This window comes from Tiliqua scincoides, chromosome 4 (assembly GCF_035046505.1).
Source record: "Tiliqua scincoides isolate rTilSci1 chromosome 4, rTilSci1.hap2, whole genome shotgun sequence".
In the NCBI taxonomy this organism is placed as follows: domain Eukaryota; kingdom Metazoa; phylum Chordata; class Lepidosauria; order Squamata; family Scincidae; genus Tiliqua; species Tiliqua scincoides.
The window spans coordinates 155,489,958-155,512,887 of NC_089824.1; the positions used below are offsets into that span (position 1 = coordinate 155,489,958).

General features: G+C 42.7%; 1 protein-coding gene across 4 annotated transcripts in view; it reads left to right on the forward strand.

The window, feature by feature from the left end:
- Positions 1-22,930, forward strand: part of SSBP3 (single stranded DNA binding protein 3) — a 189,607-nt gene that overhangs the window by 142,206 nt on the left and 24,471 nt on the right. For 2 of the 4 annotated variants that reach the window (XM_066623114.1, XM_066623115.1), the window contains exon 6: positions 22,422-22,502. The exons of the other annotated variants lie outside the window; for them this stretch is intronic. In XM_066623114.1, coding sequence (XP_066479211.1) covers positions 22,422-22,502 — 81 coding nt within the window. The remainder of the gene's footprint in view (positions 1-22,421; positions 22,503-22,930) is intronic. 4 annotated transcript variants of the gene reach the window in all.

The window sequence follows — 22,930 nt, forward strand, 5'->3', positions numbered from 1 at the left end:
GCTTGTTTAAACAACAGTGTTTTCAGGCCTCACCGAAAACTCTCAAGAGAGGGAGCCATTCTCAAATCAAGGGGAAGGGAGTCCCATAATGTTGGTGCCACTACCGAGAAGGCCCTATTTCTTGCAGCTGCCCCCCGGACCTCCTTGGGTGGCGGCACGCGCAAAAAGGCCTTCTCTGATGACCTGAGATGGCGAGCCGGATTGTACGGGAGTAGGCGGTCTCTAAGATATCCTGGCCCAGAGCAGTATAGGGCTTTAAAGGTCAAAACCAGCACCTTGAATTGGGCCCGGAAACGAATGGGCAGCCAATGTAGCCCCCGGAGAAGCGGACTGACAGAGTCAAACCGCCTGGCTCTGATGACCACACGGGCCGCGGCATTCTGTACTAATTGTAGTTTCCGAACCGTCTTCAGGGGCAGCCCCACATAGAGCGCGTTACAGTAATCTAACCTTGATGTCACCGTGGCATAGATCACCGTGGCCAGGTCTGCACGATCCAAATACGGTCGCAGCTGGCGCACCAGCCGAAGTTGAGCAAAGGCCCCCCTAGCCACAGCTGCCACCTGGGAATCCAGGAGCAGCTGCGAGTCCAGGAGGACCCCCAAGCTGCGAACCTGCTCCTTCAGAGGGAGTGCAACCCCATTCAGAGCAAGCCGATAACCAGGGGGTTCCACCCCCAACCTAACCAAAGCTTTGCTCTGGTTGCCTCTGGAGGGTGTTCAGAGCACTGTAGAGGCTGCATGCGTCTGCTCTCAGCCTCTACAGGCTTCAGATTGGCTGCTTGGGCAAAAAAAGAAAGTGACTTCCAGTTCCCTTGGGAAACCAGAAATGACATTTTTATTGCCTTATAAGGCATTCTGAGACTTGGAAGCCCTCCAGGGCTTAGATCCTCATAATCACACCTTTTAAAGGAGAATGAATTGGGAAAATGTCAAATATTATAACATCAATTGTGTGTGCATGCACGCACATTGGGCAGACCAATCCTTGTTAATGACAGGGAAACCCTCTGCCTTTGATCTTTGGGGCACTGCTTGCCATATGTGTGGGGAAACTGAGCAAAGACTGTAGCAGAATGCTACATCCAGACTGTTAATGGGGACCTCTTGGGGGAGCACTTCCTCCATCCTGCAAGAACTACACTGCACTCAAGTGTTCAAGGTGCTGGTTGGTGCCTTGAAAAGCCCTACGTGGTTTTGTGCCTCAATACCTTAAGGACCACCTTCTCCATAGGAATCTACCTGCCCATTAAGAGCTTCAAGGGAGACTTGGTTCTGCATGCCATCACTGGACAAGGCTTAATTAGTGCTTGTATGGGAGAGAACATGCACAGATCATTCTTTGTGGTAGCACCCAATGCAGAACTCCCTGCCTCAAGGACTTTAGGAACGCCCCTCTTCAACTTTTAAAAAGGTACCCAAGACTCACCTGTTCTACCTGGCTTTTGAAGCTGAGCTGTCCTGTATAGGCTGCTGTTTGAAAAACACTGCTCTAACTGTGGATCAGGATCCACCTAGTTCAGCCACCATTGAAAATACAGAGCTGAAAATACAGAGTGCAGAGCTGCCAGGCAGGACTGGCTCCTGGTGGGAGAGACGCTTGGTGCTTTGCACTGAATAGGTGGGAAGGTGGGATGCTGGAAAGGGGGGAGGGCTTGTGGTTGGAGAAGGATCTAAGTCTGTGTTGTACTTTGTCTTCCAAGCTGGAATGTTTGAATTCTGAGCTATGCAAAATAACAGCGTAAGTGTGCTGTATAATGTGATTGCAGCTTAGGTTTAAAGTCTATTGATGATGTCTTTTCTGGCTATGGCATCACTTCTGGGATAATGTCATCACTTCCAGAGGGTCCCGACAGATTGCTGGTTTAAAAAGTGGGTTCCAGAGCTAAAATGTTTGAGAACCACTATATTAGAGTATTATATTTTTGTCTCTCAAGAATTTTAAATTGCGGAGATTGTTAAATTGTGGACATTGTGCTTATGTCTTGATATTTTGTCAGTTACCTTGGAGCAATTTTGTGGAAGGCAGGATAGAAGTGAGAATAAATAAAGGAGTCCATACCTCCAGTGGTTATTTGGAGGTAGTAGGAAATATGTTAAACATAGATTGAGACATCATTCTCTCCAATCTGCCTCTTTACGTTTTAGGAGGTAAGAATTTGAAGGAAGAGAAAGGACTTGCTGGCAGATTCATTCACAAACAACAATGTTGCCGTAGTGAGACCTCTGATTTCATATCCTCAGTTCTGTGGCATTTTTGAAAGTTAGCCTTATTAAATTAGAGTTCATCTAACAGCTTTTGGAGAGACATTCTAGCAAGCCTGCTCAGGCTCTCATCATTTCCTAGATTCTGAAGGCAAGGCAGTCAGAGGCAAATAAGTGGCATAGCTTTGTGTCATCTTCTTCCCCCCAAATTAGGAAACTTCAGTGGACTGCATGAGGTTTCTGAGCAAGGAAAAGACAGCCATGCAGTCTTTACAAGAAAAATAAATAATTCTGGTCCTGCCATAGATTATTTGTCTGTTGAATATTAGATACAGCAATATGCTAGTTTTCCCAAACTCCCTTGGGAAAGACCAACCATTGGAATAGTGGTTCTCAGAACTTTCTTATTAGCCAGTTTTTATGATAGGAGGTCAAGTCTGCCCTGTACTATGTTGTTCCCAGTGTCTGCATGGAACAGCCTGCAAACCAGTGACCACAGCACTCCCTTAGTCCACTGAAAGTCCTATCTCTGCTGATCAGATCTGATCTGAAATGCACTTTGTACAGGTTAAGAACTTGAGCTTTTAAGAAAGTGGTTAACAGTGATTCTTCCAAGCAAAGTCAATTATTCACATTTTTTAAAGCAACAGATTGACCATTTTTATAGAGTTCATGCCCCTCCATGATGGGGCCTTATAATGTTGATTGACATGTTGAAATTTTCCCAGTCATTTGAACACTAGAGCCCTTTGCAGATGTTACCTTCATGCATTGCAGGTCTCAAAGAGAATCTTTCTGTGGCTATATTTATTGCTATAGACTAACACTGTGCATGTGGGGGTGAGGCCTGAGGGGGGGTGAGTCTTCTTGATTTGCTCTCTTACTTACACACATACATCCCACCTGGACTTTTCACTGAGTGAGGGTAGTCTGCACAGGACTTAGATATTTATTGCTAGTTGACTAGTAATTAAGGTATGATTTAATGATGAGTACCATGAATGCCTTGTGTTTGTCACAAATTCCTGTTCTTCCCATGTATATCCTAAACCAAAGATTAGAAGCATGACAAATCATGTTAGTGCTATAGACTTTATAAGTTTCCTGTCATTAGTACTGTAAAACATGTTTGCATTCCTGAGTCTTGTGCATGTGGTTTGAGAGTTAAAAGTAGAACATTAATCCTTTGGAAGCAAGGCAAGGGCCTGAAGCTTTTTAATATGCATCTCACCTACTGCTAATGTTGTCATGATTAACTGTGGAGTCCTTAAGTAGGAGGGAGATGATGCTATCTGCTGCTACAGAAAATGCCTCTTTAATCTTGGCCATGTTTTCTGCTGGAGTATAGAAGTCTCTTCAGTACAGCCCTGTGTCCTTTTGTGAAGGATTCCTGAACTTCTCCAATAAATAATTTATTAGTGCCCAGTTACTATCTTTAAAATTATATCATTTCCAAAAAGGGAGCAACATGTTCACTCCAGTTTCAGACATTTATATAGTACATTACATTTTTAGTGCTCCCCCCCCCCCCCATAGGAACATATAGCAAATACTCTGTGTTTAATTGTATGAAGATGTGGAATGTGTACCTTCTACTAAAGATATGTTAGCAATATCTCTTTGGGTCATTACCTAGGGTATTGTTGTTGCTCTGTTTTAGAGTATTTTTAGTTTTCCCCCAACTATACTTGCAATGTTTACAGGAACCCCACTGTCAACTCTAAAACATTATTTCCAGTGTAAAACTGCATCAGAAATGTATAAATTTAGCCACAACTGTGATTGTGACCTGTATGTGTTTTCCTAATGGTGAATATTTTCACAGCTTGGAGAAGCTGAGCTGCAAAGAAGAAAAACTGTAATTTAGTTAAGTGACAATAACAAATAATATACAGATCTGTGGTGTGGGTTAAAAGAATGTGCATGTATTTTTCTTTATATTCCTTCTAATTAAGGTTACAAAAGCAGTCAAGCTGAAAGAGAAAGTCTAGAAACTAATATTGTTACCTAAATGATATATGATCCAATAATATAGGTGTGGTATGTGTTGTTGTTTTGCATTTAATTGAAAACATTGGTGGTCATTCTGCTAGTGAAACTGGCAGAATATGTTAGCACTTTTGATCCTATTCATGTTCAGTACTAGATCTTCCCCTGGTGATAGCTTTCCCGTCAACGCTATGCAATAATATTAATATGACAGTTGGCTTGGTAGTTTACACTCCAATGTCCAGAATGCAAGTCTTGCCCCTTGTATTTGCAGACACTAGATATTGTTGACTTGGCTATTTCATTGGTATACAGTTCTGTTCAGTGCTACCTTGTGTTAACATGTGGTTTCTGTGTCAGATGCTAACAAAGAGCAGCAACTGTTGCTTTTGCACAAATATTGTGGTAGCATGCCTATATTTTACAACTTTGTTGCAATCATATGGCTGAGCTTATTACCCATTTTATACAAATCAGCCAGTTTTTAATGTGTTTTGATACCCACAGTACAACAAAAAAGATATTCAGAGTTGAGTGTGCCCATATTTCCATTCAAGAAGAATATGAAAGACGGTTCAATGTATTCTGCAGATTGCACTTGAATGTCAGGTTTTGTGATACCTGTACTTATTTTATTTTAGGATTTCCCCCACCCACCTTCCAGCGTAGCTCCTGCTTATATTTTCTCAGCATAGGTCCTGGGCAAGCTCACAAAATAAACAAGATCAGTTAAAAATATGTTTAAAATATAGCAATTAAAACAATGAAAATAAGCAGCAGAGAGTAATAAATAGTAATAGTAATAAATAAAGAGCAGGGAGTAAAAAATTGCCAACTCAGAAAAATTCTCTATTTTAGTTGCTTCAAATTAGAAACAAAAACTACTCTGGATTCTTTCTTGTTGGCTAACTATCCTCCAACTTCTTCTGTTTCTAAGTTACTTGATATTGTGGTTTTCTCTCAATACTCGGATTTTCTTCTATCAAGCATATATACATTGGCAGTTTGGTTTCTGGGCTTTACCACCTATCAAACTATGTTAGTTTAAAATTTTTATTTTCTTAAAATCTAACTTTACTTTTCTAGTTTTCTAATTCTTTCCAAAACACAAACTTGTATATTATACTGTTTTTTATCTTGGTTTCTTCTGCTTTTAATACTCCTGTTCATTTTCTTCTTTGTATGATCTTGGCTTTAGTGGTTCAGTATTGTCTTGGTTTCCATAATGCTTTTGTAATCATATTTATTTCTACTGTTTGTTCTTTCTCCTTATCATTCTTTTTTCCTCAGAAGCCTCTCTGATCTATTCATTTAATCAGTGCATGAAGGGGGTGTAGAATCATGGCTTCTACATGAACATAGAATCTTTTTTTCCCTTTCTGCCCCATAAGCATAAACATAAGAACAACCCCACTGGATTAGGCCATAGGCCCATCTAGTCCAGCTTCCTGTATCTCACAGTGGCCCACCAAATGCCCCAGGGAGCACACCAGATAACAGGAGACCTGCATCCTGCTGACCTCCCTTGCATCTGACATAACCCATTTCTAAAATCAGGAGGTTGCACATACACATCATGGCTTGTAACCCATAATGGATTCCCCCCCCCCGAAACTTGTCCAATCCCCTTTTAAAGGCATCCAGGCCAGATGCCATCACCACATCCTGTGGCAAGGAGTTCCACAGACCAACCACACGCTGAGTAAAGAAATATTTCCTTTTGTCTGTTCTAACTCTTCCAACACTCAATTTTAGTGGATGTCCCCTGGTTCTGGTGTTATGTAAAGAGCATCTCTCTATCCACTCTGTCCATCCCCTGCATAATTTTGTATGTCTCAATCATGTCCCCCCTCAGGCATCTCTTTTCTAGGCTGAAAAGGCCCAAACGCCGTAGCCTTTCCTCATAAGATAGGTGCCCCAGCCCAGTAATCATCTTATTCGCTCTCTTTTGCATGTTTTCCATTTCCACTATGTCTTTTTTGAGATGCGGCGAACAGAACTGGACACAATACTCCAGGTGTGGCCTTACCATAGATTTGTACAACGGCATTATAATATTAGCCATTTTGTTCTCAATACCTTTTCTAATGACTTGTGCTATCCTACTCCCCCCTATGCCTTTGAGAACATGGAAGTAGGCATGCAAAGAGTACTAATATAACAGGGTTCTTTGAGGTTCTAAGCCTTTACTTTTTGTTCTTTGTCCTGTAGGCTCTCTTGTTTGGTCTTTTGATATTGATGATCATGTCTAAGCTGATGATAGTCTTTTCTGTGCCTCATCTGTTGTTTTTTAAGCTACACCTTTGATTTGTTCTCTATTGTCACTTTGTTTGGATTATTGTAAGGCTGCATCCTGAGCACATTTACCTGGATATGAGCCCAGATCATAGGATTGCTGTATAAACCAACCTTCCCTGTTCCCACCATAAATCTCTGGGGCTTTGTTTTTGGTATTTGGTCACATATTTGTTTTTTTTTTTGGGTTAGTCTGCCTTATCTATGTAACTCTTTACTAGCCAATGTTCATGTACTTAATTTTTTTTTCTTAAACAGCATGTTAAGTCTCTCTTATTTCAACTAGTCTATTGCAGTTAGACATGGTTCATGATCAGTCTCGTGTGATTTTTTAAAAATGTTAATAGCTATGGTGGGAGGGGGAAGCAGATGGAGAATTGTGACATTGGGGGATGAGAAATTAGTCATATAGCTCCCATACTGTTTTCTGAACTATGTTCCTCACCCCATTTCAGCAGACCACTGTTTGCCCCATATTTAGTTGTAGCCTGTCTATATTTGTATCTTGTACAGCACCTATTGTTCTGGCATTTTGTGACGGGGGGGGGGGAACAGTCTTTACTGCTCCCTGATAGCTGACAAATGGCCCAATCCTGTCCTTCCTCCTCACCTGCTGGTGCAACTGCTCAGAAAAAGTGTGCTATATCAAGTGGGGGGGAGATTTAAATCCCTTACCCCTCATCCTGTTGTGGGTCTTCTCAGGTCCGCACCAGTGATTTCACTGGTCCAACTCCAAGAAGAGAAACTGGATGAGGATGCTGTGGATGAGCATTTAAATTTTGAATGAGCAACTTTGATTTAAATCAAAGTTGAAAGTTAGCTGCACCTAAGGTAGCACCTAATCGAAGGAAGGGAGGAGGATAAAGTGGAAAGCAGGTTTTTCTACTTGTTTAAATTAAAACTATACTTAACCCAGGTTAAACCTAATCTAAGTTAGAACATAACCTAAATAGTTCAGTAAATTGGGACACAGGACACAGGATCTAGAGAGCAATAAATAATTAAACAAACCCAAATAAAAACTAGCTTGAGGTTACAAAAACAGTCCAGCCTAAGAGAACAGAACTAGGAGGGAAAGAACCTAGTAAGGGGCAATTCCCAACCCATTAAGAGCCCCATTAGGCTAATCCAAGCAGTCCTTTCAGGAGCCTGCAGAGTAGGTCACGCCCATCAGCAGCCATTTGCCTTCCTGAGCTTTTGTAAACTCACCTGGGAAGGCCAGCCCCTTTCATTCAGAAAGGAAGGAGGGAGGAGGGGCCAGCCAGGAGTATAAAGCTAGGCCAGCCATCGCGTGAGGCTCTCTCCAGACGCATGTGGCCTCTGGGAAACCAGTGCCTCGGGAACTAAGTGCCAGGTAAGGCACAAGAGTTTAGCATCTGGGCGAGTTCAGCAGCAGGGGGAGGAGGCCAGGGCCCCATACACTGCCCTTCCTCTTCCCTTGAGAAGAGGGCTGCTATCCAGTGTACGGTTTTTAAAAGGACCCCTAAATAAAACAACAACAACAACAAGAACAACAACAAAAAAGCTATGCAGTCAGACAGCCAGCAGCAGGGTGGGGGCTATCCAGTGTTCTGCATCGAGTGCCACATGTATGATTATATGCCTCTGGGGCATAAGTAATGGGTGTGTCCTCGGTGCAAGGAGCTCCAGGGTCTCAGGGAACGCGTCCGCTCCCTTGAAGCCTTGGTGGCCGACCTGGAGAAGCGCAGGCAGGCAGAGGAGGACCGTGGGGAGACTTCTGGGGACGATCAGGCTTCGTCCCAACCTCAGGCGTGCAGCTCCTCGGCTGCCCGGGTGGGAAGTCTCGGGACTGGAGGACGTCATCCTGGAGAGGAGGGAAACAATCCCCTAGGGGGGACCCCTTCTCCAGGGGATGGGTCCATATCCGAACGCACTCGGGATACTCCTCGGCGGGAGGGGGGTCGGGGGCTTCTTGTAGTGGGGGATTCGATTATTAGAAACATAGAGAGGGGGGTTTGCGACGGATGTGAGGACCGCATGGTGACTTGCCTGCCTGGTGCGAAGGTTGCGGACATCACTTCTCGTCTAGACAGGCTAGTAGACAGTGCTGGGGGAGAGGTAGCGGCTGTGGTGCATGTCAGCACCAACGACGTGGGCAAGTGTAGCTGGGAGGTCCTGGAGGCCAAATTTAGGCTTTTAGGCAGGAAGCTGAAAGCCAGGACCTCAAAGGTAGCGTTCTCTGAAGTGCTACCTGTTCCACGCGCAGGGCCAGCTAGGCAGGCGGAGATCAGGGGTCTTAATGCGTGGATGAGACGGTGGTGTAGGGAGGAGGGGTTTAGATTCGTTAGGCACTGGGGAACTTTTTGGGACAAGCGGGGCCTGTACAAGAGGGACGGGCTCCATTTGAACCAGAATGGAACCAGACTGCTGGCGCATAACATTAAAAAGGTGGCAGAGCAGCTTTTAAACTGTTCCCTGGGGGAAGGCTGACAGGAGCCGAGGGGCATCCGGTTCGGGACTCCTCATCCCTATGGGATGAGGATGGGGAGGTTAGAGAACAACAAGACAAAGGCAGAGTAGGAGAAGAAATTGGGAAAGGTAGCGTGATGGGATGTGATAGATGGTTCGGCACAATGAGAGGATGCGGGGACAAAGGAGCGAATAAGCAGCACATCCTGGGGCATTCTGTGTATAAATGCTTTTATGCGAATGCCCGAAGTCTACGAGCAAAGGTGGGAGAACTGGAATGTCTGGTGACAAGGGAAAATATTGACATAGTGGGCATAACGGAAACCTGGTGGAATGCGGAGAATCAGTGGGATACCGCAATCCCGGGCTATAAACTCTACAGGAGGGACAGGCAGGGGCATGTTGGAGGTGGGGTGGCCCTTTATGTTAAGGAAGGGATAGAATCCAGCAAAGTAGAGATTGAAGGTGGGTCCGACTCCACTGTAGAATCTCTGTGGGTTAAATTACCAGGCTTGTGCAGCGATGTAATACTGGGGGCGTGCTGTCGTCCTCCAGACCAGAAATCGGATGGGGACATTGAAATGAGGAAACAGATCAGGGAGGTGACAAGGAGGGACAGGGTTGTAATCATGGGGGACTTCAATTATCCTCATATTGACTGGGTCAATTTGTGTTCTGGTCACGATAAGGAAACCGGATTTCTTGACGTGCTAAATGACTGTGGCTTAGAGCAGCTAGTCACGGAGCCCACCAGAGGACAGGTGACTCTGGATTTAATATTGTGCGGTACGCAGGACCTGGTTAGAGATGTAAACATTACTGAGCCATTGGGGAACAGTGATCATGCTGCGATCCGTTTTGACGTGCACGTTGGGGAAAGAATACCAGGCAAATCTCTAACAAAAACCCTTGACTTCCGACGGGCGGACTTCCCTCAAATGAGGAGGCTGGTTAGAAGGAGGTTGAAAGGGAGGGTAAAAAGAGTCCAATCTCTCCAGAGTGCATGGAGGCTGCTTAAAACAACAGTAATAGAGGCCCAGCAGAGGTGTATACCGCAAAGAAAGAAGGGTTCCACTAAATCCAGGAGGGTGCCTGCATGGCTAACCAGCCAAGTTAGAGAGGCTGTGAAGGGCAAGGAAGCTTCCTTCCGTAAATGGAAGTCTTGCCCTAATGAGGAGAATAAAAAGGAACATAAACTGTGGCAAAAGAAATGTAAGAAGGTGATACTGGAGGCCAAGCGAGACTATGAGGAACGCATGGCCAGCAACATTAAGGGGAATAATAAAAGCTTCTTCAAATATGTTAGAAGCAGGAAACCCGCCAGAGAAGCGTTTGGCCCTCTGGATGGTGAGGGAGGGAAAGGGGAGATAAAAGGAGACTTAGAGATGGCAGAGAAATTAAATGAGTTCTTTGCATCTGTCTTCACAGCAGAAGACCTCGGGCAGATACCGCTGCCCGAACGGCCCCTCCTGACCGAGGAGTTAAGTCAGATAGAGGTTAAAAGAGAAGATGTTTCAGACCTCATTGATAAATTAAAGATCAATAAGTCACCGGGCCCTGATGGCATCCACCCAAGAGTTATTAAGGAATTGAAGAATGAAGTTGCAGACCTCTTGACTAAGGTATGCAACTTGTCCCTCAAAACGGCCATGGTGCCAGAAGATTGGAGGATAGCAAATGTCACACCTATTTTTAAAAAGGGAAAGAGGGGGGAACCGGGAAACTATAGGCCGGTCAGCCTAACATCCATACCGGGTAAGATGGTGGAATGCCTCATCAAAATAGGATCTCAAAACACATAGACAAACAGGCCTTGCTGAGGGAGAGTCAGCATGGCTTCTGTAAGGGTAAGTCTTGCCTCACGAACCTTATAGAATTCTTTGAAAAGGTCAACAGGCATGTGGATGCGGGAGAACCCGTGGACATTATATATCTGGACTTTCAGAAGGCGTTTGACACGGTCCCTCACCAAAGACTACTGAAAAAACTCCACAGTCAGGGAATTAGAGGACAGGTCCTCTTGTGGATTGAGAACTGGTTGGAGGCCAGGAAGCAGAGAGTGGGTGTCAATGGGCAATTTTCACAATGGAGAGAGGTGAAAAGCGGTGTGCCCCAAGGATCTGTCCTGGGACCGGTGCTTTTCAACCGCTTCATAAATGACCTGGAGACAGGGTTGAGCAGTGAAGTGGCTAAGTTTGCAGACGACACCAAACTTTTCCGAGTGGTGAAGACCAGAAGTGATTGTGAGGAGCTCCAGAAGGATCTCTCCAGACTAGCAGAATGGGCAGCAAAATGGCAGATGCGCTTCAATGTCAGTAAGTGTAAAGTCATGCACATTGGGACAAAAAATCAAAACTTTAGATATAGGCTGATGGGTTTTGAGCTGTCTGTGACAGATCAGGAGAGAGATCTTGGGGTGGTGGTGGACAGGTCGATGAAATTGTCGACCCAATGTGCAACAGCAGTGAAGAAGGCCAATTCTATGCTTGGGATCATTAGTATTGAGAACAAAACGGCTAGTATTATAATGCCGTTGTACAAATCGATGATAAGGCCACACCTGGAGTATTGTGTCCAGTTCTGGTCACCACATCTCAAAAAAGACATAGTGGAAATGGAAAAGGTGCAAAAGAGAGCGACTAAGATGATTACGGGGCTGGGGCACCTTCCTTATGAGGAAAGGCTACGGCGTTTGGGCCTCTTCAGCCTAGAAATGAGACGCCTGAGGGGGGACGTGATTGAGACATACAAAATTATGCAGGGGATGGACAGAGTGGATAGGGAGATGCTCTTTACACTCTCACATAATACCAGAACCAGGGGGCATCCACTAAAATTGAGTGTTGGGCGGGTTAGGACAGACAAAATAAAATATTTCTTTACTCAGCGTGTGGTCGGTCTGTGGAACTCCTTGCCACAGGATGTGGTGATGGCGTCTAGCCTGGACGCCTTTAAAAGGGGATTGGACAAATTTCTGGAGGAAAAATCCATTATGGGGTACAAGCCATGATGTGCATGCGCAACCTCCTGATTTTAGAAATGGGTTATGTCAGAATGCCAGATGCAAGGGAGGGCACCAGGATGAGGTCTCTTGTTATCTGGTGTGCTCCCTGGGCATTTGGTGGGCCACTGTGAGATACAGGAAGCTGGACTAGATGGGCCTATGGCCTGATCCAGTGGGGCTGTTCTTATGTTCTTATGAGGGTGGAATCTGGTGTGGGCCATCCCCTTCTGCAATCTCCCCTCCTTCCTCCCATGCTTTCTTTCCTGTTTTGGCAGGTGACCAGAGCAGTGGCTATGTGCATGGGAAGGCTCTGGCCTTCCCGCCAGCATGACCTGCCAGAGCACACTCTACAGCTGCCTTATGGCTGGCAGAACACTACTGGGGCAGCCCAATAGGATTGAACTGAGAGACAGCAGGCTTCTCCAGGCAACGCATTGGTGTTGGCACCACCACCAGAGAGGCTCTGATCCTGGTTGCCATCTGTTGTGTCTCTGCCATATGGCAGTGCCTTCTTTGAGGCCACAGTGATGCATATATAGAAACCCCAAGTTTCAGGTGTTTCCCAGCATCCCAACCATCATACGTTGAAATTATTTTTAGCTCATAGGATGATGATGATGAAAAAGGTTTGGTTTTTCCTTTAAAACTGGAAATACAGGTTTTAAGCATTATAATTTAAAAAAATCTCTCTCCAGTTCTGTGTATTCCCCTCAGTATTGCAGGGTTCATTCCAACATTAATGATTATTTGTGAGTTACCTGCTGTTTGGAAAAATGAACTATAAAATTGTCAATCTCAAATTAGTATAAAAACACAAACAAACCAAAACAATTAAAAAAATATTTTGAACAATTTTGGTATTCTGTTCTCTAGATATCTGACCATCTGAGATACTAGGATTTATAACTCCACCAATCAATAAAGTTTCATTTCCCTCTCTTGCTTTTTTAATATATTTGGCAAATGGTGACTTCACAAGGATATAAAATAAACCATGAAAATAATTTTGAAATGACCACTGGTTCTGTTACTTAATCTCTTAATTGAAATGAAAACAAAAACATGCCGATCACTGTATAAAGCCCACAGAATTTTTCCAACTTCAGATGCAGATTAAGCCCTGGGATACAATACTTGAGAAGGTTAGCTCTACCTGTTACTGTATTCTACTCTCAAATTTTTGTTCACATTGCAGCTTGTGGGTCTGTGCCTATCATCCCAATAAACTTAGTACTTGTTGAATTGTGTGGTTCAAGGGACAAGTACCATGTGAACATAATGACTTGTTTACACATGCACACAATCTCAGGTGGGGAGTGGAAATATTGGAAATGCAAGTGGATTTTTAAAGATAATTTAATAACTTTGAATGTCTGTCATTGCCCTGAATATATTTCTACATGTTGGTCGCAGTATGTCCCAACCACATTTTGGCCATTGTATGATAGCCTACAGTTGCTATGGTTCTCCTCTTGCCTTCCTCACCTTATCCTTAGCTAAACATGGGTCCTTCCATGTCTATGCCTGCTAAATGCACAAAATTAAGCAAAAGAATAAATTAACCCAAAGGTCCATAAAATAGTATTCAGGTTAAAGGAGGAGGTAGTTTTTTAAAGTGGTGATCTCCAACAAAAGCACATTAAGAGTGCTCATAAGCTACTGTTACGGAAGCATGGCTGGAGTTGTCCGTCATAAAGAAGAATGTCATGTAAATATTCACCAGGTCCTTGTAGTACTTGCATAGTTTTCTTCCTCACAGAGCGTAATTGCAGTTTTGATAGCTATCTTTAGGAAGCGTTGCATTTTCCTAGCTACAAAATGTTGTGGTTCAAATGCTGGGAATATGCAATATCTCTGCAAGCAAAGTGCAGTTATGAGGATGACATGCAGGCTTAGCAGAGCAAATGTGAAATTAATTTACATTGTATTGTGCATGAATCCAATTGTATGGAAAGGTCCAGGAACATTTACATTACATCCACATCCGGCCTAAAGATTTTAGTTTGGCTCCCTTACGTAAACAAAACCTGTTGGGTCCCTTGTATTCTGTATCTTTAAACCAGCATTAGCAGGCAGCTGAGTTCAGTGCTTGATTTATAGCCGAGTGTATGTGAGAGAGCCAGCATTCGCTCTCTGCTGAATTGCAGTTCTCCCTGGTCCTACAACATCTGCAAATATTTACAAAGATAACAATATCCAGAGGTCTGGCTTTTTTGTTTTACTCCGTGTTTTTTAAGAGAAGGTAGAAAATGAAACTTAAGCTGGGTTGTAAAAGCTAGAAGGGGGAAGACAGCTTGGTTGTGGGGCTCCAGTGGAGAGGGGACTGTAAGGCTGCAGTTTTTTATATCCAGCCAGGACGGTTTTAGTGGCCCCAGGGTAGCAGACAGGAAGTAGCAAATGTTTTCAGATCCTTGTTGTTGCCGTTTCTCGCCCAACCCCAAGCCACCAGCTCCTCCCACTGCTGCATAACAAGTTGAAAGAAAGAGCATACAGCGCTTTTGCTGAGATGTTTGCCTTTACTGTGCATCTGCAGTTATATTATCTAGAGGTAGCTGTCATGAGCATTACTCTTGCAAGCTAATGCGACCATAAGGATTCGATTTACTGCTGTGTGTTGTTTGCCAACAAAATGCTTAGCAAAGTCTTGAATTTCCTGGGAGTGTGTTCCAATTTCTCGCATTCTTGCAGCATGCACTGGGCTGTTGCTTCAGCCCATCCCTTCCAGTACACACAAATTGCATCTTGGAAGTGGATTAAATTAACCCCTGCCCAGACCATTATTTTTGGTATCCTGCGGGGAGGTGTGTGTGTGTTTGTTTAAAGCAGACGTTATCATATAAAGGGCCATGGGTGTCTATATGCTTAGTTTAATGCCCTTCCAACACCAGTCGCTTTCGTTTAAGGAATTAGGAAAAGCTCTGCTGCTGTGAATTGCAATAGCCTACTTGCTAATCAGTTTTGTTTAAAAGCAGGAATTGATTTTTGACCCCTTTTTAATTAAAACTGGCAATTTGAGTGGAATCACTCTAATGTCTCTCCATGAGGCACAGGAGAACTTTTTGTGAGCCTAAGAAAAGGGTCCCCACGCCTTGAGAGGATACGTTTAAAAGTGAGTCTTTTTATGATTTCTCTCTGGATACAGATAGAGGAATGTTTGGAAGTGAACTATGCCCTTCTCCAGGTCACTAGAGCCAAGAAGTAACAAATGATGTCATCTAAGGGGAGGGGGCTTTCAACTTATAGTCTGCTCCTATCTAGGAGTATTATGCAGGTGTCGGCAACACACTCTGTTAGTGCTGCCTGTTTGGACACCTTACCTCATCTAATGTTTCTCTTCTCTCTTGATTTCTTCTTGTTTCTTTCTCTGTCCTTGGGCTTTGTTTCCAGGTGGCTGGAGAGTAGTTGTCTTGGTACAGCTTCTAACCCCAAGGTATCATTTGAGGAAAGGGTGCTGTCAGCAGTAGCAAACTCTCTCCAGCTCATCCCTGTTCTCCATTGACCATTCCAGAGATTGTGGGTGGAGGTCTGCTAAGTGAAGTAGACAAGTAGGTTGGGGCAGCTTCCTCTCTCTAGCGCTTTCCCCTTTTACTTTCAGTGGACAGGACTGTGGGATGCTGAATATTCCCTTTTAAAACAGAAGCTAAGCCCTAAGTGTTTTTGGATCAGCTCCTGTGAGCAGTAGCATTTCATTCCGGTGTTCTAATAAATAATAATAATAATAACAGTATTTATATACCGCTTTTCAACTAAATGTTCACAAAGCGGTTTACAGAGAAAAATCAAATAACTAAATGTTTCTGAGACAGAATCTATTGTGATCTGGAAAGGTGAAAAGGGATATTTTTCCTGGCTCTGACATACCTAAAGTATGAGGTGTATGATAGCATAATACATTTCCCCAGAATATATCGAAAGACAACTTAGCAAAGTTATTGACAGCATGCAACCCATCGGCTGCACAACTTCTTGTTTCTTCATTGAAAGAGACAGCTGAAATCTTTTCCCCATTTTATATTTCTTTTTCAAACTCCCTTCCCAGCTATCTTTTAAACGGATTCTGAAGTCAGAAAGGAAGTCTCCTTTTGGGACCAAACCCACTAGCAAATAGACTGTATTATCTCCCTAAGGACATTTCTCATGGTCTCTTGGCTGTATGTAAAACTGACACTCCTGGGGCAGCCCTCTTTCCTGCAGCAGCCCAAATAGTTTGTGACAAACTCCTGAACAAAACTCATAACATAAGGGAGGAATCAGCTCTCAGGAATGGCTTCAGCCGCAGATTCAGGGCTCCAGCAGCTTCTGCCATCTTTGTTTGAGCAGCCTTGCTGTGGGCTCATCTGCTAATCTGCTTTCCAGTCTGATCAGTGACAAATCTCTTCTGCATGGTCCAAAGAAGTTGTTCTTGGCTCTAGTGTTCTTGGAAGAAGCTTCACGAAATGCCCTTGGATACTGTGCAAGAACCAACTTTGCCAACTTGATGACATGCCATAGCTTCTGGTTCAGGGCTTTATCAGTGGACCAGCAGTCTAAGAACAGTCTGGCTTCAGAGTTTTTGTGGAAAAACGCTTGGGGTACAGCCCAGATCCAGTTTTGGGGGCTGCCTAGAACCAAGTACTTAAAGAGAAATTTCTGCTTCCACATCTTAACAAAGACCAGAAGAAGGTGTTCCCAGCTTTCTCAGTTTCTCCTAAAGGCAGGCAGCCTTCTCTCAGCAATCCAAGATTATGAGGTAGTCTTCAGAACTGTTTTCAGTGCTAGGTGACATCAGCCAGAAAATGCAGAGTGCTAGATTACTTGAGCCAGATAACTTCATAGGGACATATTTCTGGACAGATTGCATCTATACGACCTGGTAGTATTCTTGCATCTTCTAGAGCAGGGGTGTCCAAAGTTTTTGGCAGGGGGGCCACATCATCTCTCTGACACTGTGTCGGGGGCCGGGGGAAAAAAGAATTAATTTACATTTAAAATTTTAATTTACATAAGTTTACATAAATGAATATATTAAAGATGAACTTATATGAATGAATGATGGTCTTGAAATAGCTCAAGGCCTATAAAAGGCCTTGCACAAAGCAAGACTGGCCTTTCCTTTGCTGCTGCTACTGCATCAGAGACGTGAAACAGCAAGCAGTGGAGGAAGCCCTCATCCCACAGCTCACGCAATAGGTCAAACAGTTGCCCTCACGCTGAGAGCAGTTGCATCGGGCTAGTGTGGGCTCCAACAAATCTCCAGAGGGCCAGAGGCTCATTGGAGACTGTGGGCTCCTGAGGGCCGCATTGAGAGGCCTTGAGGGCCGCAAGTGGCCCCAGGGCCGGGGTTTGGGCAACCCTGTTCTAGAGAACAGTGCATAGAGGAGGTTGCCCATCCTGTTTCTCAGCATAGGGAGCCATTTTTGCTAGGACCCTGGCAAATTGAAAAGGGTTTTGAAGGTGTTGGAGTGAATTATTGAATCAGTTCACTTTCCCTTGGATTCTATCTATTGTGTCCTGTAGATGATAAACCTTGTGAGTGTAGGACCTGTCTGTTTCTTTCTAAACTAGTTAATTTGGTGTTCTGTGCCATGTCAGTAAACATTCCTAAACCCCTAGTGGCAAAACAGGCTTGCTTCTTAACTAGGATTAGAAATCAGAGTTGAAACTAGTGCTGATCCAGACAAAGCTCAGGTCAGCAATGACTGAGGTTAATGGTGGTGGTATAATTTTGCTAAATTGGGGAAGGAACTTGACTCCAGGGAAAGAGGACACTATTGTATGGCATGCTGCTGATCAACAATCCTGAATTTTTATTGTGAGAGTCTTCATTATGTCTGCCCTGGCTTTCATACAGACACCTGTTTACACTGCTTTACAATCTGTATCTTTTTTTCATTCCATATTGACTTGTTTCCTAATGGAGCCTAGTGGACATTTTAGCAATGGTAGATCTGTGACATGTATTTTATTGACAAGGGTTGGTCCTGGGTTCTTAAAGTACTCATATTCAATCTCAATCACCTACTATGGAGGGGAACAAAATTCTTGGTTTGGACAATGTCAGTTTAGATTTAGTTCTTAAGCCTTGAATTATTTAAATGTGGAAGAACTACAACACTACACCAATAAGGAAGTATTGATGATTCAATTCTGAGAAGCTGTTGCATTATTGCATGTGTTGACTCTGTGGTTGCGATATAGAAGTGAAGTTTTGGGAAGCAAGTCTTGGCTAAGTTGTGTGTGGAACTTTTATTTCACACCAACCTATGATATCTGTGCCTGCACAGATCACCTTATTGGAAACTACTATTGCAGAAAAGAAACTTAAATATTCTTCAAATCGAGGTGTTATAGACATAGACTATTGCGTTCTCAATGTTACAATTTTGTCTTTAGAATCTCTTTACTTGATTGTTATTATAAATGAAGGTGTGAAGTAGTTGAATAGTTGCTTTGAACTTTCCAAAAGTTTTTTGTATTCATTACTGCTGGATTGACTGTAGTTGTTGGCTAAAGATTTAGTTGGGAAGGATAATGAGTTTGTCACCTTTTCACTACTTTTTTTAAAATTAAACAGAATATTTATTTCTGCTTGAAAATGACAATGTGTTTCCAAAAAAAAAAGTTAACTCTTCAGGGTAACATGAGTGAAGCAAAGTATTACTTCTTTAGTCTATGCAACTTTTGTAGACAACATTTCTTATACTTACACTTTTTACAGAAAAAGTTGCTGCAGTGCTGTGGATAGTACTTTGGACTAGACCAGAGAGATCTGAATTCAAATTCCTGTTTAGTTTTTAAGTTGACCTCATGCCAGACACTTTCTTGGCCTAACCTGCTTCACTTGGATGGGCTTCATTTCTCCCTATGTTCTTAGCAGAAGGACAAGAGAAAAATGTGGTAAATAAAATTCTCATATATGAATAATTCAATTTAAATAAATGAATTGTTTCAGAGAACCTTGGAAATCCTGTTACATAATGGAGATGTAGCTAGTTAAATCATGGCCCAATCCTATGGGGCATTTACAACAGTGGATCTTACTAACTGCTATCATAAGTAACTCAGGGACAGCGCAAATGACTGAAGGTTCTAATCTACACACATGTCAGAACTTCCTGGATGCTGTGCTGAGCCAGATAAGGTGACAGGGGCAGTTTGTGAGGTATGTTGAGTATGTTATCTCTTGGTATCTCAAAGCAAGTTCAGATATTCTGAATCATATTAGATGGTAACACACTATACATGCTATATTTTTCAAAGACGTTTAACTTTAAGTTTTCTTCTGAACTGGCCTCTTGGTGGGAACAGTCTAGAACTTGATAAAATATTGGAGTTTTCAAAAAGTGTGTTTTGAAGGCAAAGGAAAGACTATGTATAAGGAGCTTTTGCAATGTCTGTCTGAACACAGCCAACATTTTGTATCTAAGCTTCTAGGCTGAGCCAACATGTGTCATGTTGGCGTGGTTGTTTATAACCACAGTGGTGAGTTTTATGTTCTGCCTGTGGTGTCATATGACAACCACGTTGTTTTCCCATCCTGCTCTACCACAGAAATAATATGCAAGGGATAATAGGGATTTTGCAACTATAGAGAACGTGGCACTCTTGTCGACAGAGCTGGAATGTTAAGTTCTAGATGTCATGGTGGTAGTTAGACCAGCTTCATGGCTGAAAGCAGGTTATTGATGGATATATCCCTGATCTCCTGGAGCAACCATGCCCACTGTACTCCGTTGGGTTGTTACTCCTTTGGGTTGTGGATCAGGAACCACGGGCAACCATGTAGAGAACCCCATCTGTAGAATCCTTGTTTAAAGAGAGATTGTTTTTTCACTTGGAAAAGGAAATGTTAAAATGAAATTAGCACTATGACTGAAAGCATTAAAGAGGCACCCTGGTTAAAACATCTCAGCAGCATCCACTAAACAGCTGGCTTTTTCTGTTCCAATTTAAATGGTGTTAATTTTTCACTTAGGCATGAGTTTAATCAGTTTAGTCTGGTATACAAATTACTTTAAAATCAATGTATCACTGATCCTATGCTTCTCTCAGCTGTTTCCTTTGCTGTATGCAACTTTGAGAAGTGGTGGGGGTTTTGGGGGGGGGGGCTCAAGAAGACCAAAACTCATTGCTTTGTCAAGGATCAGGTGCATGGAAAATAGTGCTGCAAGAGGGTTACTTTACACAAGACTCTTGTATCCATACCCAAATGCACAAAATGCAAGTAAGAAGAAGACACAAATGTCAAACACAGCATTTCCCTTCAAGATACTTATAAGCTAGATGCAGTTCTTTCCCAGATCCTGCTTGCAAATATTTGGAAGAGAAAAATCTCTGTTTGCAACAAAGCATTTTGAAGTTTGAGTATCTGTACTAGAGTAAAAAAGAAATACTTTGTGGAAAGTAGCCCTTCCGTTCTCAGTTAAAGGAGTTAATGAGCAAACATTAGCACCCGATGTACAATGGATCTTATTAATGCAATGAAAAATCAGATTCTGCGATCATGTAAACATAACCTGAAAAATGGAGTGTGTGCTTCTGTTTAGAGCTCTGTTTGCATCTTTCTGCGTTAACTCTTTAAAAAAATTTTCTCTTTATTTACATTGCACTCAAGTTTCTCTAGTACAAAAGATTTGCAGGTGCAAATATGTCCTGCCTTCATTAACTTCCCCTCCCCTTTTAAATTTATGTGTTTTCAATTTTCCTTCCCTGTACTGTTAATTAGGGGATCCTCTAATCAGTACCATTATCACAGTGGTATTCATGTTTAGGAAAGCTGCTAAACAAATGCTTGCAAAATTGCTAAATGGCTAATTAATGTCTGTTAATTAAGAAAATTGCTCATGGTAACAAACCGTGCCATTGCTGGCAGCAGCTAGAAGGCGAACACTTGTTGAAATTACTAACATGGCAGGTATAGAACATCTGTTCCTTTGCTTTTGCTGAAGTGTGTAGCTGCTTCTTGTAATGTACTTACATGTCTTGTTTGCTTTCCTGGCCAATTACAGTTTGTTTTTATTCGAGGCAAAAAACATTTTCACATAGAACATATCTACATTATTGCGTAATTTCTGAGTGTTCACGATCTAGGGCATGTTTTTCAAAATAAATGTTCATTTCTGAGAGAGGAGAAAATTAAAAGGGAACCTGAATTTTGATCCAACAAGTCCAGCATTGGTACATTGTAGGAATAAAATGATATACTGTAAACCTTTCTCTTCATGCACATTAGTATCTCTCTTTCTCTCAGAAAGTTTTCTTGCATTATTAGATAGCTAATCTTGGTGAAGGATCACAGTTTCAATCTTGAAAGAGTAGGACTACAATCTTGCCTATAGAGGTGTTTAAGAAGGGGGGGGGGAATCATTTACTGCCACTGTAACTTCCTGGATATAGAATTCTGCCTGTCTGAAGCTTGGGAATGTGTTTTTAGGCAGGACCTTTCACATAAACCTTCCTGTTAGTTCTCCCTTGTATGTGCTCAACTGTTGACCCACAAGGCAAGTAAAAATGCAGAAAGGAGTTTGGTGAACCTGATGAAAGTATTCTGTAAGAGAGTGTAGTTTGTATCTATTCTTCGAGCAGTTTTTCAACTGCACCTAATGATGCGGAGTTGTGAAATAGTAAAACAATATGTTGCACTAGAGGGCTCTTTGTTCAACTTTTAGAGACTGTGTTCTCCAAACCCATATCATGATCCATACGGCCAAAGCAAATTTGCAATTTTTCTGTTTACCCCCAGTTTGCAGTTAGCATAATTTGAATAAAGCGTGCATTAATGTGGGCAGGTGCCAGGGCACAGTTGGTGGACATGTTGCATTTCTGTGATGCCATGTGTGCAGTTTCCAGTGTGAGACTAGACAAGGCAATCATCTCCAAATATCTGAAAAATATGTTAATTGAGATCACAGTTTGCATTTATTAAGATTCGGCAATGAAAATGTTTGTCTGCAGATTACGTGCTGCCGCACACTGAACCTGTTTTAGTCAGACCTGAGAGCAATGAAGTTCTAACGTTACTCCAACTAGTTGCAGTTCCAGTTGTGGTTTCATTGGTGGTTCAAAGTCCAGGTGTCACAAATGTCAGAGGATTCAGATTATGTGTGTCATGTAGTATCCCAGGACAGCTTTGAACATGAGATGGGGGAATGTTAGGTTATTTACCTTCTAGTTTCAGTGTCTTTAGAGTTTTAATTGCATTTTCAAATTCTTTTGTTCAGTCATATGGACTAGAAGTTTATTTTTTAAAAAATAAGGAAGTTTTTAATAGGATCGTGTGTGTGTGGGACATATAGCCCAATGCCCTTCCCTCATTTTTCTTGCTTTTATGATAATTTTTCTGATGTGCTTTGACAGATGTTGTTTTTTATTTCTTTACCTTCAATTTTTTAAGTTAGCAATGTGTAGCAACAAACCGATCCCTCTGAAGCACCACCAGCTTGTCACCAAATAAAGTGAGCTCTTTATTTGCACATTCATGTGCCTGACCTATAACCACCTTCTACTATCTGACCTCACAGGGACCGCCTGGCTCTCAGCCCTCGCCACACGCACAGCCTCCACCTCACAACCCCAACAGCATGATGGGACCCCACAGTCAGGTAAAGACCTTGCAGGGCACTGATAATGGTGTTTGTGTTCTGTGTTAACTCTTTAAGCATGTGGGAGCCACACCCTTCAGCTAAGTCTACTAGTTGCAGCTCCAGTGGAGCTGGTGGAGCGTTGCGGATTTACATCCACTCAAGTTTGGGCCCCCCCAATATTGGTTTCATTCCACATCATCCCACCTCCACGGGCAGTCTATTTCTCTTAGCTGTATTTGTTCCATTGACATTAGATTAGAAAGTAGCTTTCAATTTCAAACATGCTAATTTACATATAAATATCATTTTTTGTTTGTCAGTTTCTTTTTCTGAACTGTATTAGACATTCATTATATGGTTTAAGTGCTTGTTTTCACTACTTGTTGTTAGAATATTCTAACCTCTCTCTTCTCCAAATCTCGCTTTCATTTATCAATCTGTGGAAA